The sequence below is a fragment of the Aquarana catesbeiana genome, linkage group LG05, assembly GCF_042186555.1.
Source record: "Aquarana catesbeiana isolate 2022-GZ linkage group LG05, ASM4218655v1, whole genome shotgun sequence".
NCBI classification, from domain to species: Eukaryota; Metazoa; Chordata; class Amphibia; order Anura; family Ranidae; genus Aquarana; species Aquarana catesbeiana.
In genome coordinates this window covers 372588215-372605940 of record NC_133328.1, presented here as the reverse complement: position 1 = coordinate 372605940, position 17726 = coordinate 372588215, and the positions used below count along the sequence as shown (strand labels likewise).

Sequence of the window (17726 nt, the reverse complement as noted above, 5' to 3'; positions counted from 1 at the left end):
ACCTTAAGTGCAGCAGAATTTTTTTGTAACCTTGGCCAGATCTGTGCTTGCCACAATTCTGTCTCTGAGCTCTTCAGGCAGTTCCTTTGACCTCATGATTCTCATTTGCTCTGACATGCACTGTGAGCTGTAAGGTCTTATATAGACAGGTGTGTGGCTTTCCTAATCAAGTCCAATCAGTATAATCAAACACAGCTGGACTCAAATGAAGGTGTAGAACCATCTCAAGGATGATCAGGAGAAATGGACAGCAATTGGGTTAAATATATGAGTGTCACAGCAAAGGGTCTGAATACTTAGGACCATGTGATATTTCAGTTTTTCTTTTTTAATAAATCTGCAAAAATGTCAAGAATTCTGTGTTTTTCTGTCAATATGGGGTGCTGTGTGTACATTAATGAGGAAAACAATGAACTTAAATGATTTTAGCAAATGGCTGCAATATAACAAAGAGTGATAAATTTAAGGGGGTCTGAATACTTTCCGCCCCCACTGTATGTGCTGTGCTGCTGTGTCAAATTCTAATTATATAGTTTTAATAAAATAAAACAAAAATTACTGGCAAAGAAAAGTGAATATTGATGCCTAAATATATCTTGGCGTGTTAATATTCTGAAAATTAGCATATATAGTGTCCACTGTCCATGCATAAACAAAATTTCATACATAATACATATTGTTCGATTTCAAACTTCACACTGGTTGGTGAAACCAAAATTCCAGTGCAAACAGTCATATTTGCTGGATTTACATGGACACTATAGATGCTAATTTTCAGATTATAACACGCCAAGATATATTTAGGAATTGATATTAGACTTCACTTTTCTATGTCTGTTTCATGCATTTAACACCTATATATATAATTAGCATTTGGCACATCGGGGGGGGGGGGTCTAATCACACACTGACCTGCTGCAGTGGTGCTGGCTGTGTGTCTGTGCCTCTGCTTGCTGAAGAGGGGGGCTCCACCAGGCTGAGTACGGACACACAGGGCACGGGAGAAATCTCAATGTGTGCAGAGCCGTGCAGCTGACAAGGAAAAGTCAGATCTGTGTGGAGGTCACACAGGACTCACTCCTGCCCACCGGACTGTGACAGAAATAGCGGAGCCGCGATGAGCAGAGCTGAATGTGTGAGCTGCACCCGGCAGAAGGGGGAGGAGGACAGTGGGATGGGGGGAGCTGGGCTTGCTCACCTCCAATGCAGGAAGTTTCCACAAACATGTGGTCCCGAGCCTGGCGATAGCTGACGAGAGGGGAGGAGGAGGCAGGGAGGGAAATCCCGAGGACACATGATTGGTTGTTAAGGACGCGGCGGCCCCGTTCCTTAACAACCAATAATTGCCATAATTTTTTTCTTTACTTTTCAGCTGTTAGCGGGGAATTCCTGCTGACAGCTGAAAGTACCAAGCACGAAGGTATTGGTTTCTCATCCCCACCCCCTTTCCTGACCTGTGGGGCTGAATGCTCAGAGAAGGGTCTGGTATGGTCTTTGACCCTGGTATGACACGAGAGCCATATGACTGTGGATCCAACTTTGCCCTGCAACTTTTATTTTTATCCCCCCCCCCCCCCAAAAATGATTTCAGTTTGTTTTTCAATTGAGTTGTACAGTTTATATGTCACATTATAGGTTCTAAAATGACTTATCTTTGTCTCATTTTTTTTATATCACAGAAACCTGACATTTTAAAAGGGGTGTGTAGAATTTTATATCCATTGTATTTGCGGATCATGTTTTTTAATTACTAATTAAGTTCATCATAGATAAGCAGTCGTTCCATCGAAGACCCGTCCTTCCCCATATATCATGATGAGAGCAGGAACTGTTCAACTAAACTGTTAAACTCTTCAGCATATCTCAGGTGAAGATTATGTTTGCCTTTTGGCATCAGATGTAATCTGAAATATATAAAAATAATTTTTTTTCAGTAATACTTCTCTTTTAGTAGCTAGGATACCAACAGAGCTTGGCAACAACTTTTCCCTAACATTCAATACAAAACTTCCAATTGACATGTTTTTTCACAATAGTACTTGATCTAGTAAATTGATTCTCACCTAAACAACAACTAGCATGTTCCCTTGATTTTAGCCTACAAACAATTGGACCTGCAAATCTCACATTTGTTCTTATTTTGCTACGCCTGTGTGGATAGAACCATTTCTGACTTTTGGAACCACCCTTTAGAGTTGTGCTCTGGCACACACGTGTAAGAAAAGGGATGCATGTTTACACACTAAATGTGTCACAGTGTTTCTCTTATGCTAGTTAAAGTATATCCAAAACCAAAACTGTATTATGACGCAGCTTACTAGTCTTTAATTTGGTGGTTGCATTCATTTTCTTTTTTCAAGCTTCTTTTGCTCTATTTTCACCTGGTAATCCTGCAAATAACACACCCTCCTGTCAATGGGTGGATACATCACTCCTCCACTGTATCGATGGAGAGAGCCATGGCTGTCACCTCAGGCTGCTTTCCTGATATGGATTCCATGTCTGTATCATCTTGATTACATGGTGACAGGGCAATTGGTAGGTTACAGAGGATAGCTAGAAGGGAAGATATTCTTCAGTGCAGGTCACAGGAAGCGACAGACACAGCATTTTGGGCAATATGAACAGGTATATTGTATTTGCTGAAAATGTTCTGAGCTTGAAATAAGGAAAATGAATGCAGCCATCATATCTAAGGACTGTAAGCTACAACGTATTGAATTTGTTTTTTCTGTTTTAGCTATCCTTTAACTGTACTGTAATGCAAGTAACATAGGTATGGAGCAGTGTAAGAATGTATCTCTTCCACCCCCAGAAGGTTCTGTCTGAGAAAAGGATTCCTACCTTCCCTAGGTCATTCCTGCAAGCACATAAAGAACTAAAAAAAAAATGTAAAAAAAAAGTACCAATTACACTTAACGGTTCCCCTTGATCCTCAGTTTGCAGAGAAGTAACTCCTGAACCTGGTACACAAGGGAAATCATTCCTCGAAAGCACTCACCTTCTAGCGTTCTATAATTTTCCCTCTTCCAACGGAGGGGAAGTAGGCCTGCCGTCCTGGAAGAATTCCTAGAAAGGTAGTTAACAGTAAGTATAACTGGTACTTTTCTTTAGTCATCTTCCAGGACGGCACACCTGAGAGGATAAGCAAGTACCTCAGGGCTTACCTTAGGGTGGGACCACTGCCTGCAAGACCCTATTGGCGAACCTCAGTTCTGCAGTGAACTTTACCTCCACTCCATATGCTTGATAAAGGTATCTTAGCTGGATCATGTGGCTGATCTGCAGGTCTGCTCCACCAATGTCCCTGCCTTCTCCGCTTCAGATGCAGGATCTAGGTGGAGTGGGCTCTTAAAGATGGAATCAGAAAACATGTTAAACTTGTAGGTTAGCAACGTTGCCTGTCTCACACGTCTAACAACCATAGCCTATTGTGCCTGTAGGTGCTACTTAGAATCACTAAAAAGATTAATCAGAGACCCGTCTTGTGGGGGCTAAGGGGCTAAGGCTTTTTAACATGTGACATCTCAAGCCAGAACTCCTGTCCCCCTCCATGGAGAAGAAGGTCTGAAATAAAAAAGGTGATATATGCATTACTAATATCACAAATTTAAAAGGCCATAGATTGTGGGCACAGCACAATAAATAGAGTTAGACAAAAGGGACACATGCATAGACAATGTTGTGTATCTGAGTGCGGCTAGCTAAACCAACATATCAAATATGGGAAGAAACCCAAATCTGAACCTTAATGTAGACAAACAGTCTTCACCGTTTGGATTTCTGATGTGCGGCCAAGATGTAAAAACAGAAAGACCCAAGCAAACCCTACATGCTGCGTATTTCTGAAGTGCAGCTAGCTAGGTCATAACTGATATAAATACAGAAAGGATGGAAAAAAAAAAAAACACACCAACTCCCATGTTGTGCATTTCTGCTGTGCCACAGGGTAAAATAATATGGAACACAAGACAATCTTTTCTGTTAAGCAGTCAGATAGAACCAAACACTGAGAAAGGACACAAGCACCTGCAGCATTGTGTTTTTCTGAAGTGCGGTAAGGCAATATGAAACTGAAGCTTGTTGGTGCTTTCTAAGTTGAGTATTTCTGCAGCAACATAAAAACAGAAAAAAACAGACAGCCTTCACAGCTGCGATCTTTCTGGTGTACTGCAAAATAAGGCAATAACTCCATGATGTGTATTCATGCTGTGTAGCAAAACCTCACCCAGAACGGACAGATAAGGTTATGGCTCCTACACCCGTGCGACCCGACCTGCAACTTGGGACTGCAAGATGCATGAGAAGTTATACACCATGGCTTCCAATGGGTACCATTCGTGTCTGTGCAACTCCAGGTCGCAACGCCTCCAAGAAATCCCTGCTCTCTGGAGCCACAGACCTAAAGATTACACAAGTCGCAGGGAAAAACTTGCAAGTTTCAGGTCGAACAAGCGAGGGTTCCCCAATGCCGTGTCTCCCTGGAGGAGTGCAGCCAACAACCCCCTGCTGTGTATCCCTAAGAAGCAGCAAGGTGAGACAATGAGAAACAGAAAAAACACCCCTCACTGCTGTGTCTTTCTGATATGCAGACGATAAGGCAGTAAATATAGGACATACAGGACACAAACAATCTTCAATCTTTGTATGTCTGTTGTGTAGCATTATAACTATTCTGAACAGAGATAGCACAACCCTAAGCCTAGGTCCATATTGAAGCGATTTGGCATGCAAAGCAACATGTCAAATCACATGCCTAAAATCGGCAGCCATTGCCGTTAATAGCACTGTCTAAATCGGCACAACACCACTTTGCGGTGCCGCACCGAATACCAAAGGCAGAATATGTACTACCCCTGGCCCAGGTTCAATGTGTATTTCTGCTGTGTAGACCAAAAACCAGGACCATCAATCTTCACTGCTGCCTGATATGCAACCAATAAGGCAGTAAATACAGGACACAAAAAAAACACACAGACCTCAATCTTGTGTATGTCTGATGTGCGGCAATATAACAATTATGAGCAGAGATGTCACAAGACACAATGATGTGCATTTCTGCCATGTGGCACAAAACCAGAAAGTACAGAGCACCTTCGCTGTTGTATTTCTCTGATCTGTAGCCAAATAAAGTAGTACATTTCGGATGTAAAAGCAAAAACAATCAATCAATCCTCAGTGTAGTGCATTTCTGATGTACAGTAATATACCCCTTATGAGCAGAGATTTCACGAATTTCAATGTGTATTTCTGATGTGCCACAACACATCCCAGCAAAGACAAACCTTCACTACTAAGCTCTACTGGTGTGCAGCCAAGAAGGAGTCATGGTGTATCCCTTTATGAAATAACCAAACAGGGGCACATTATTTCATAGGCATAGCCTGGGCTGTAGATACTAACCCTTCACCACCAGTGAAGGAACAAATTCTAAAATGAAAGTCTAAAGTGGTTGAACACCCCTCTACTATAGTAGCTGTTGTCCTACTTTACCTCCGCTCCCTGAATTTGAGCAAACGTAGCCAGCTCATACACAGGTGGGGCTAATCAAACCCTTCCAGCATCTAAGGTCTTAATGAGCCTTTAAACAAGCAATCATTAACTACCGGTTTACATATGTAGCTCTTACAGAGGTTTGCACAGAAAATCCTCAATTAAAGGTTGTAGGAAGCGATTTATGGTAAATCGCTTCTAGTTCTGCCACTGGGTGGACTGTAGTACAAACCAACAAAAAGGTTTTTCTTAACCTCCTGCAATGTAAATATATCCGCAATGTAAAGGTGGAGTGGGAGGTTAGAGCTTATGAAATGTTACCCATAGCAAGCAACCTCCAAAAGGAGAATTTGTTCACAAGGGAACCCCTAGGCTCGTTCACACAGGGGCAACACGACTTGCAGGCCGACTCTGTGAGGCGACCTGCACACGACTTCAGCTGCGACTTTCAAAACGACTTCTGTATAGAAGTCAATGCAAGTCGCCCCAAAAGTAGTACAGGAACCTTTTTCTAAGTCGGAGTGACTTGAGTCGCTCCTATTAGAACGGTTCCATAGTACAGAACGGGACGCGACTTGTCAGGAGGATAAGTCGCCTGACAAGCCCCCCCTGTGTGAACCGGGGCTTACTGTGCCTTCCCCATGCATTTTTGCTGTGCCGCACAGAAGCTTGATTTCTGCCATATCATTGAAATTTAGAAGGTCAGCTTTTAAGCATCTTGGAGCAACTTCAGATTCCTAGCAGCTGGGCTAATAGAGCCAGATTACCTAGTGCACCTGCTGACCAGGGGAGCTTACTCCTGAACCCTCCAGGTTCCTGCAAACCATTGCACAATCAACCCTACTTTAATCATTTGTTCAGTGGTATACCTGGCCTGTAAAAAAACTCTTTGTATCTACCAGGTCTCCCCTCTTCACTATATTCACCCCTACTAATGTACTACAATCGGGTTTATAGGGAGAGGCTGGCAACCTACTGTTGTGATAACCACAGCGTCTCTGATGTAAGAGGGAGCTGTGGCTGGTGGTTTTAGCAGAAGCTTCTGGGCTATCTGTATCCAGACACCAGGGGAGATTATCTCAAATGCCCAGAAACCATCTGGCTGGTATTAGGGATGTTGCAGCTAAATTCCCAAGGCAAAGGGAAGTAGTCACCGTTGTCGTCTTCCCCCTTTGCCACAGCCACTGGGCTCACTTTTCCATCCTTATGGTCCACACGCAAGGAATATAGCCGCCAAAGTGCCCCCCCACCCCTCAACTGCTGTCCCTCATAGGGAGCTGCAAGATTAGGCTGTGTCCTGCACTGCACCAGTCAGTAACTACACAAAGGGGTGAAGGGGGTAATGCCTTACCTTCCTCTTTCCCATCTGAGGTGGTTTAGGCAGACACTCGCTCCTCTGCACCACCTGTCCAGCGTAGTGAACTGGTGCCTCCTTGGGCTCTCTCTTTAGCCTCCACACTGGTCAGCATCTCCTCCAGCGCTTACCCTTCCCGGGGTTGCACCGTTGTCCTCCACTTAGAGAGGTAGACAGAAGGAGTCTGAGAGACAGAGCTGTTGAGCGGTGTATAACAGTGGCAGATTCTCACCCCAGTGACTGAATCGCTGATACAGTTTCTGGGCCACCTGTGAGAAGGCCGGAGCCTACAGGATATATTTCAGCCCCAGGCTTGCCTATACCTGCCTCACAGGGTTACCATTCGACCCTCGGTCATCTGGTTTGGAGGAAAAAAAAAAAAAAGTTTCGCTGTGTAGGGAGAAACACAATCAAAGACTCAGGATCAAGGGGAAGGGTGGGGACTTAAAAATGTCAATTGATTATGTTTCCTGTTTTCCTGTAGGGAGGAGCCTTATCTCTCATGTGTGCCATCCTGGAAAATGACTAGAGAAAATATGATAGATATACAGTGTGTATGTATATATATATATATATATATTAGTTGTGGCCCTATGATCGAGAGATGTGGATCACAAACACGCAACAAGACATACAGTGCCTTGCAAAACTATTCACCCCCCTTGGCTTTTTACCTATTTTGTTACATTACAGCCTTTAGTTCAATGCTTTTTTAATCTGAATTATATGGGATGAATCAGAACACAATAGTCTAAGTTGGTGAAGTAAAATTTGAAAAATATATACATAAAATGTTTTCAGAAATAAAAAAACTGATAATTGGCATGTGCGTATGTATTCACCCCCTTTGTTATGAAGCCCATAAAAAGCTCTGGCGCAACAAATTACCTTCAGAAGTCATATAATTAGTGAAATGATGTCACCTGTGTGTAATCCACGTGTCACATGATCTGTCATTACATATACACACCTTTTTGAAAGGCTCCAGAGGCTGCAACACCTAAGCAAGAGGCACCAAAACACTGCCATGAAGACCAAGGAACTCTCCAAACAAGTAAGGGACAATGTTCTTGAGAGGTACAAGTCAGGGTTAGGTTATAAAAAAAAATATCCAAATCTTTGATAATTACTAGGAGCACCATCAAATCTATCATAACCAAATGGAAAGAACATGGCACAACAGCAAACCTGCCAAGAGACGGCAGCACACCAAAACTCACGGACCAGGCAAGGAGGGCATTAATCAGAGAGGCAGCACAGAGACCTAAGGTAACCCTGGAGGAGCTGCAGAGTTCCACAGCAGAGACTGGAGTATCTGTACATAGGATGACAATAAGCCGTATGCTCCATAGAGTTGGGCTTTATGGCAGAGTGGCCAGAAGAAAGCCATTACTTTCAGCAAAAAACAAAATGGTACGTTTTGAGTTTGCGAAAAAGGCATGTGGGAGACTCACAAATTGTATGGAGGAAGGTCTGATGAGACTAAAATTTAACTTTTTGGCCATCAAAGAAAACGCTATGTCTGGCGCAAACCCAACACATCACATCACCCAAAGAACAACATCCCCACAGTGAAACATGGTGGTGGCAGCATGCTGTGGGGATGTTTTTCAGCAGTCGGGACTGGGAAACTGGTCGAAGTTGAGGAAAAGATGGATGGTGCTAAATACAGGGATATTCTTGAGCAAAACCTGTACCACTCTGTGTGTGATTTGAGGCGACTTGGAGCTGTGATAGCCGCAAAAGGTGGCTCTACAAAGTATTGACTTTAGGGGGGGGTGAATATTTATGCACATTGACTTTTTCTGTTATTTTCTATTTCCTATTTGTTGTTTGCTTCATAAAAAAAAAAAAAAAAAAAATCTTCAAAGTTGGGGGCATGTTCTGTAAATTAAATGATGCAAATCCTCAAACAATCCATGTTAATTCCAGGTTGTGAGGCAACAAAACATGAAAAATGCCAAGGGGGGGTGAATACTTTTGAAAGGCACTGTACAACATAAATAGACCTGAAGTGTGCCTTGGTGGTCTGGTTGGTATGCCAAGAAAAGGGGGGATACCCAAGGTAAGTAATGGGTAGTTTATGAAACAGGATGTGCTGAGAAGTGCCCTGAAAAAGGGAAAAGCGGGAGGAAATTCAGGCCACCATACTGGCCTTCTTATAATATAATATATATATATATATATATATATATATATATATTAAGTTGGGAGAGTGTTTTCGGATTTCTATTGGTTGCCAGGGTCCATAAAACAGAAATATTCAGATTCAGAATACTTTATTAATCCCAAGATATGCATCCTGTTCTCAAGAAAAGTTTGATCAAAACAAATCTACGCAACAGAGGGTAACTGTATTTGCAATATTTTCAAAGACTACACCACACCAGGGCTGGACTGGCACAAAAATGTGGCCCTGGACTTCATCCAGACCGGCCCAGGGCAAAACACATCAGGGCACGGTACAGAGCCCAGCACATCAGGGTACAGCACATCAGGGTACAGAGCCCAGCACATCAGGGCACAGCACATCAGGCCACAGCACATCAGGGTACAGAGCCCAGCACATCAGGGCACAGCACATCAGGGCACAGCACATCAGGGTACAGAGCCCAGCACATCAGGGAACAAGGCACATCAGGGCACAACACATCAGGGTACAGGACATCAGGGTACAGAGCCCAGCACATCAGCGTACAGGGCACATCAGGGCACGACACATCAGGGTACAGTGCACAGCACATCAGGGTACAGCACATTACGGCACGTCAGGGCACAGTACATCAGGGTACAGGACACAGCACATCAGGGTACAGGACACAGCACATCAGGGTACAGGACACAGCACATCAGGGTACAGCACATCAGGGCACGTCAGGGCACAGCACATCAGGGTACAGGGCACAGCACATCAGGGTACAGAGCCCAGCACATCAGGGCACAGCACATCAGGCCACAGCACATCAGGGTACAGAGCCCAGCACATCAGGGCACAGCACATCAGGGCACAGAGCCCAGCACATCAGGGAACAAGGCACATCAGGGCACAACACATTAGGGTACAGGGCACAGCACATCAGGGTACAGGACATCAGGGTACAGAGCCCAGCACATCAGCGTACAGGGCACATCAGGGCACGACACATCAGGGTACAGTGCACAGCACATCAGGGTACAGCACATTACGGCACGTCAGGGTACAGGACATCAGGGTACAGGACACAGCACATCAGGGTACAGGACACAGCACATCAGGGTACAGGACACAGCACATCAGGGTACAGGACACAGCACATCAGGGTACAGGACACAGCACATCAGGGTACAGGACACAGCACATCAGGGCACAGGACACAGCACATCAGGGCACAGGACACAGCACATCAGGGTACAGGACACAGCACATCAGGGCACAGGACACAGCACATCAGGGCACAGGACACAGCACATCAGGGCACAGTACATCAGGGTACAGTACATCAGGGTACAGGGCACAGCACATCAGGGTACAGGGCACATCAGGGCACGACACATCAGGGTACAGTGCACAGCACATCAGGGTACAGCACATTACGGCACGTCAGGGCACAGTACATCAGGGTACAGGACACAGCACATCAGGGTACAGGACACAGCACATCAGGGTACAGGACACAGCACATCAGGGTACAGGACACAGCACATCAGGGTACAGCACATCAGGGCACGTCAGGGCACAGTACATCAGGGTACAGGACACAGCACATCAGGGTACAGGGCACAGGGCACAGCACATCAGGGTACAGGGCACAGCACATCAGGGTACAGAGCCCAGCACATCAGGGCACAGCACATCAGGCCACAGCACATCAGGGTACAGAGCCCAGCACATCAGGGCACAGCACATCAGGGCACAGAGCCCAGCACATCAGGGAACAAGGCACATCAGGGCACAACACATTAGGGTACAGGGCACAGCACATCAGGGTACAGGACATCAGGGTACAGAGCCCAGCACATCAGCGTACAGGGCACATCAGGGCACGACACATCAGGGTACAGTGCACAGCACATCAGGGTACAGCACATTACGGCACGTCAGGGTACAGGACACAGCACATCAGGGTACAGGACACAGCACATCAGGGTACAGGACACAGCACATCAGGGTACAGGACACAGCACATCAGGGTACAGGACACAGCACATCAGGGTACAGGACACAGCACATCAGGGCACAGTACACAGCACATCAGGGCACAGTACATCAGGGTACAGTACATCAGGGTACAGGGCACAGCACATCAGGGTACAGTGCACAGCACATCAGGGTACAGCACATCAGGGCACGTCAGGGCACAGTACATCAGGGTACAGGACACAGCACATCAGGGTACAGGACACAGCACATCAGGGTACAGGACATCAGGGTACAGAGCCCAGCACATCAGGGCACAGCACATCAGGGTACAGAGCCCAGCACATCAGGGCACAGCACATCAGGGCACAGCACATCAGGGAACAAGGCACATCAGAGCACAACACATTAGGGTACAGGGCACAGCACATCAGGGTACAGGACATCAGGGTACAGAGCCCAGCACATCAGCGTACAGGGCACATCAGGGTACAGTGCACAGCACATCAGGGTACAGCACATTACGGCACGTCAGGGCACAGTACATCAGGGTACAGGACACAGCACATCAGGGCACAGTACATCAGGGTACAGGGCACAGCACATCAGGGTACAGGACTTAGCAAATCAGGGTACAGCACATCAGGGCACGTTAGGGCACAGTACATCAGGGTACAGGACACAGCACATCAGGGTACAGGACACAGCACATCAGGGTACAGGACACAGCACATCAGGGTACAGCACATCAGGGTACAGCACATCAGGGTACAGGGCACAGCACATCACGGTACAGGTCACAGCACATCAGGGTACAGGGCACAGCACATCAGGGTACAGGGCACAGCACATCAGGGTATAGCACATCAGGACATAACACATCAGGGTACAGGACATCAAGGCACAGGTCACAGTACATCAGGGCACATGACATTGAGGCACAGCACACCGGGGCACAGGACATGAGGGCACAGGACATCGGGGCACAGCACATCAGGGCACAAGATACATCAGGGCACGGGACACATCAGAGCATAGGACATCAGGGCACGGGACACATATCACATCAGGGTACATAGCACATCAGGGCACGGGGCACATAGCACATCAGGGCACGGGGCACATCAGGGCACATAACACATCAAGGCACGGGGCACATCAGGGCACATAGCACATCAGGGCATGGGGCACATCAGGACACGGGGCACATGGCACATCAGGGAATGGGGCACATCAGGGCACATAGCACATCAGGGCACGGGGCACATAGCACATCAGGGAATGGGGCACATCAGAGCACATAGCACATCAGGGCACACAGCATATCAGCGCACGGGGCACATCAGCGCACGGGGCACATCAGCGCACGGGGCACATCAGCGCACGGGGCACATCAGCGCACGGGGCACATCAGCGCACGGGGCACATCAGGGCACGGGGCACATCAGGGCAAGGGGCACATCAGGGCACATGGCACATCAGGGCACATCGGGCCCCAGGCACATCAGGGCACGGGGCACATCAGGGCACATGGCACATCAGGGCACATGGCACATCAGGGCATATAGCACATCAGGGCACATAGCACATCAGGGCACATAGCACATCAGGGCACATAGCACATCAGGGCACATAGCACATCAGGGCATATAGCACATTAGGGCACAGGGCACATAGCACATTAGGGCACATAGCACATCAGGGCATGGGGCACATCAGGGCACATAGCACATCAGCGCACGGGGCACATAGCACATCAGGGCACGGGGCACATAGCACATCGGGGCACATGGCACATGGGGGCACATGGCACATCAGGGCACAGGGCACATTATGGGGCACATCATCAGGGCACATGGCACAACATGGGGCACATTATGGGATTGTTTACTAGCCTGGCCAGCTTGCAGGAAGCGTCTGTCTGTAAGTTCTCTCTCTCATGTCATGCAGCGCTGCTCGCTCCCCGGCGGCCCCTCCTCTCTTCTCGTCTATCCCCATTGGCTTGTGACATCATCTGGGATAGACGAGAAGAGAGGAGGGGCCGCCGGGGAGCGAGCAGCGCTGCATGACATGAGAGAGAGAACTTACAGACAGACGCTTCCTGCGCTACTCTGCATTCTGGGCTACATCTCGATCTATCCGTCAGGCACCAGCTGTCGGCGATTGACGGGTAGATCGCCCTGGACCTTCGAGGCAATAGGAGGCTACTGAATCCGGCAGTTCCGATGGCCAGTCCATCCCTGCACCACACTGGTGTATTGTGCAAAAAGGATATCCACACATTTTAGTTTATTCAACTCCAAGACCACAGGCAGGGGAAGTAGATCTGTTAAAGTGGTATATGTGCACATAGTTCCTTTCAGACATACTTGGTAGCGCTAAGTGGCAGGTCTCCAGTTGGGTATGATTGCTGTGCTATGTTATTTGACCGCAACACCCATATTGCAAGAACATATTTTATGCTATTCTTATTGGATGCCTAGGATGAGGATGATTGCCGCATGATATAAATGTATAATGTAACTTACTAATACATAACATAGGGAACTCCTTTATTTAATAATGACTCACTAAGGAGTGATTCTAAGCCATGAAGATTGCATTATCATAATACAGTGGAACCTTGGTTTACGAGTAACGCGGTTAACGAGTGTTTTAAAAGACAAGCAACTTTTTTAAAAAAAAATCCTGACTCAGTTTGCTAGTGTTCTCTCGCAAAATGAGCAGGATTCAAGCCAATGGGGTGTGCACTACCGCATTTGGCCAGAGGTGATGGGGCGCCGGTGAACGGTTTGGAGCCTTTCGGAAATACTCCCGAGCTGTCCCCGAGTATTTCAGAGTCTCTCTGGCGCCCCCCCATCTCTGGCCACATGCGGTATTGCATGCAATAGAAGTCAATGAGGAACTAATTATCATCGTTTCTATTGACTTCTCTGGGGAAACTTGCTTTGATATGTGAGTGCGTTGGATTACAAGCATTCTCCTGAACGGATTATGCTCATAATCCAAGGTTCCACTGTAGAGCAAAGCAATTACAGCTGCAAGTCTTTTGGGGATGTCTCTGCACATCTAGAGTGACATTTTTGCCCATTCTTTGCAAAATAGCTCAAGCTCTGTCAGATTGGATGGAGAGCATCTATGAATGAACATAGTCCCCCTCATGGCTTCTCACAAATTGCAAATGGGACTTCTTATGGCTTTCTTTCAACAATCTCTTTCTTCTTGCCACTCTTTCATAAAGGCCAGATTTGTGGCATGCTCAACTAATATTTGTCCTGTGGACAGATTCTCCAACCTGAGCTGTGGATCTCTGCAGCTCCTCCAGAGTTACCATGGGCCTCTTGGCTGCTTCTCGGATTAATGCTCTCCTTGCCCGGCCTGTCAGTTTAGGTGGACGGCCATGTCTTGGTAGGTTTGCAGTTGTGCCATACTCTTTTACATTTTCAGATGATGGATTGAACAGTGCTCCGTGAGATGTTCAAAGCTTGGGATATTTTTTTTTTATAACCTAACCCTACTTTAAACTTCTCCATACTTTATCCCTGATCTGTCTGGCGTGTTCCTTGGCATTCATCATGCTGTTTGTTCACTAAGGTTCTCTAACAAACCACTGAGGGCTCCACAGAACAGCTGCATTTATACTGAGATTAGACTATTTACTAATTTGTTGGCTTCTGAAGGCAATTGGTTACACTAGATTTTAGTTAGGGGTTTCAGAGTAAAGGGGGCTGAATACACATGCACACCACACTTTTCAGATAAACATTTGTAAAAAAAAGTTTGAAAACCCTTTATCATTTTCCTTCCACTTCACAATTATGTGCCACTTTGTGTTAGTCTATCACATACAATTCCAATAAAATACATTTAAGTTTTTGGTTGTGACATGAAGAAAATTGAAAAATTTCAAAGGGTATGAATACTTTTTCAAGGCACTGTAGCTTAAACTATGGTTGCCACCTCATCCCATTAAACCCGAACACACATGAATTACACAGGTTCTGTGGCTGATTAAGATGGTAATTAAACTCACTTGGTGCCTTATCTGCATTTAATTAGCCTCAGAACCTGTGTAATTCAAAGGTGTTCGGGTTTAAAGAGATGAGGTGGCAACTCTAGCTTAAACACTGAAGTGAAATTTTGTGATGGCCTACAAAGGCATGCATCAGTGAGAGAAGGGTGGGCTAAGGCCCCATTCACACAGGGCTCATTCTATGTGGAATCCGTTCCGATCAGCAGGGGATCAGCTCATAGATCCCCTGCTTATCAGAACAGAGGGGGCAGGTAACACATCCATGTCTGCACAGTTTCTGCAGAGTGGACAAGGACAGAACCCGATCTGCTTTATGGGCAGACCGGGAGTAAGCAGACTATGCCTGTCCATTTACCCCTGCAATCCGATCTGCATGAACGAAAGTGGATGGATCCCCTTCTGTTTTTTTTATGAGCAAGCCGGATCAGACCCTGGGGTAGGCAGGTGTAAATGGACACAAGTCCATTTACACCCACCTGTCCATAGGGGTGAATAAACCATCAGATCAAGTCAGCCTGAAAAACTGACAGGTGGACCTGTTTAGACCTCCCATATAAAAGGAGCCTCATGGTTTGGTTTAGTTAATTGTTGCTCCAGGAGACTCAAAAGCATAGAAGGAATTATGTATCCTACTAGATTTATTTTGTATTCATCTCCAAGATCCTAATTCTCCCTGAGTCAGTACGGAGTCAAAAAAGGTCCTTAGCACTTAAGCCCTATCAATTACCTATGCTTCTAAAACTTATCAAACCTTGAGTAGCATGTCTGTCTGGTTATGAAAAGTCATTCTTATGGCCCCCCCCCCCCCCAGACACGCACGTGAAATTAAACGGTGCTGCAGCATGTGGCGTGTTTTTAAAAAAGGGTTGGGGACTTCTTTTCCCATGTTTCTGGCAGTACAGCAGCCCATTCAAATGTGTGCACACAAATGCACATGCACATATGTGAACCTAGCCTAGGATAGAACTTGAGTTTATTTCTTACCTTGAGTTTTTAATGTGCTGGTGAAGATAATCTGGATGAAATGATGGAACCATTGGGTCTTTAACACCATGAATAATTAATGTTGGACAATCAATTAATGGTAGCAAGTGCTGACATATATTACCTACAAGAAAAATAAATGACATCAATCTTGGGGATGGTACAGGAGGCTCTTATAACATCCGCTAATAAACCAAATATTTCAATACCGGGCACTCTTCCTGCCCAGTCCAATTTTCAGCGCTGTTGCACTTTGAATGACAAATGCGCAGTCAAACAACACCGTACCCAAACTAAATTTTTATAACTTTGTTCACACAAATAAAGCTTTCTTTTGGTGGTATTTAATCACCACTGGGTTTTTTATTTTTTGCTAAATAAATGAAAAAGACTGAAAATTTTTAATACAAAATGCGTTTGTTTCGGTTATAAAATTTTGCAAATAAATAATTGTACTTCATAAATTTGGCCCAAAATGTATTCTTCTTCATTTCTTTAGTGAAGACAACCCAAATCAGTGTATATTATTTAGACTGTATGAAAGTTATAGATGGTATATATCTGAAAATTGATCACTCCTTATGTACTGATCTAATTTCTTGAGGACCTAAAATGCCAGGACAGTAGAAATACCCCTCAAATAACCCTTTTTGGAGTAGACAGTCCAATTTACTAGAGGCATGGCGGGTTTTTTGAAGTTGTAATTTTTTTTGTCATAATTATTGGGAAAAAGAAGACATCACTTTTTTTTTTTTTTTTTTTTTTACATACTGTCACCAGTGCAGTACACCCTCATCATTTAACTGGTGTGGCAGTGATCAGGGACACTGACTGGCAGGGGCGTTGCTAGGTCTACAAAAGATCTGGGGCTAGAGCCCATAGCAGCGTACTAAAGAAAGTCATATGCTTGGGTGGGCATACACATGTATATACAGTAATATACATGTGTGTGTGTATATATATCCCCAGAGAGCCCCCCCACTTACATCAGGGTTCCCAAAGAGTCCCCCTTACATCAGGGTCCCCAGAGAGCCCCTCCTTACATCAGAGTCCTCAGAGAGCCTCTCCCTTGCATCAGGGTCCCCAGAGAGCCTCTACCTTGCATCAGGGTCCCTAGAGAGCCCCCCACTTACATTAGGGTCCCCAGAGAGCCTCCCCTTAAATCAGGGTCCCCAGAGAACCTCCCCCTTGCATCAGGGTCCCCAGAGAGCCTCCACCCTGCATCAGGGTCCCCAGAGAGCCCCCCGACTTACATCAGGGTCCCCAGAGAGCCTCCCCTCCCCTTGGAGACCCCTGCAAAGACTCAGGGCTATGGGCCCCAGATTCGGGGCTATAGCCCCAAAAGCCACCCCCCTAGCGACGCCACTGCTGACAGTACAAAAAAACACACACCATATATACTATTTTTTTTTTATTATATTACATTTTTTTAATTTTTTTTTTTTTTAACACACTGTGACCAGAGCAATATAATGTTACCATAGTAACATTGCACTGCTCTAGGGAAGTGATAAGGATGTTTTTTTTTAGTTTTTTTTACACATTATGTTTGCTTATAGCACTGTATTACATTGCTATAAGCAAGCATTTTACTGAATTAAACTGAATCATTCAGTCTGTTTTGTTGTGATTGGTCAAAGCTAATCACATGGTACAGATGGGCTGCGATTGGCCCTGTCTGTACCATGTGATCAAATTGACCAATCACAGCTAGCAATACAGTTGTACAGAATGGATGGCATGAA

At 45.7% G+C, this 17726-nt stretch overlaps 1 protein-coding gene across 1 annotated transcript in view; it reads right to left on the bottom strand.

The window, feature by feature from the left end:
* Positions 1–856: 856 nt before the first annotated feature.
* The window catches only part of LOC141144882 (valacyclovir hydrolase-like), a 72255-nt gene continuing 55385 nt past the window's right edge, over positions 857–17726 (bottom strand). The window contains exons 6-7 of the mRNA XM_073630969.1: positions 15982–16105; positions 857–1904 (exon numbers count right to left, since the gene is read on the bottom strand). Of these exons, the coding sequence (XP_073487070.1) occupies positions 1811–1904; positions 15982–16105 (218 nt within the window). The 3' untranslated portion in view covers positions 857–1810. The remainder of the gene's footprint in view (positions 1905–15981; positions 16106–17726) is intronic.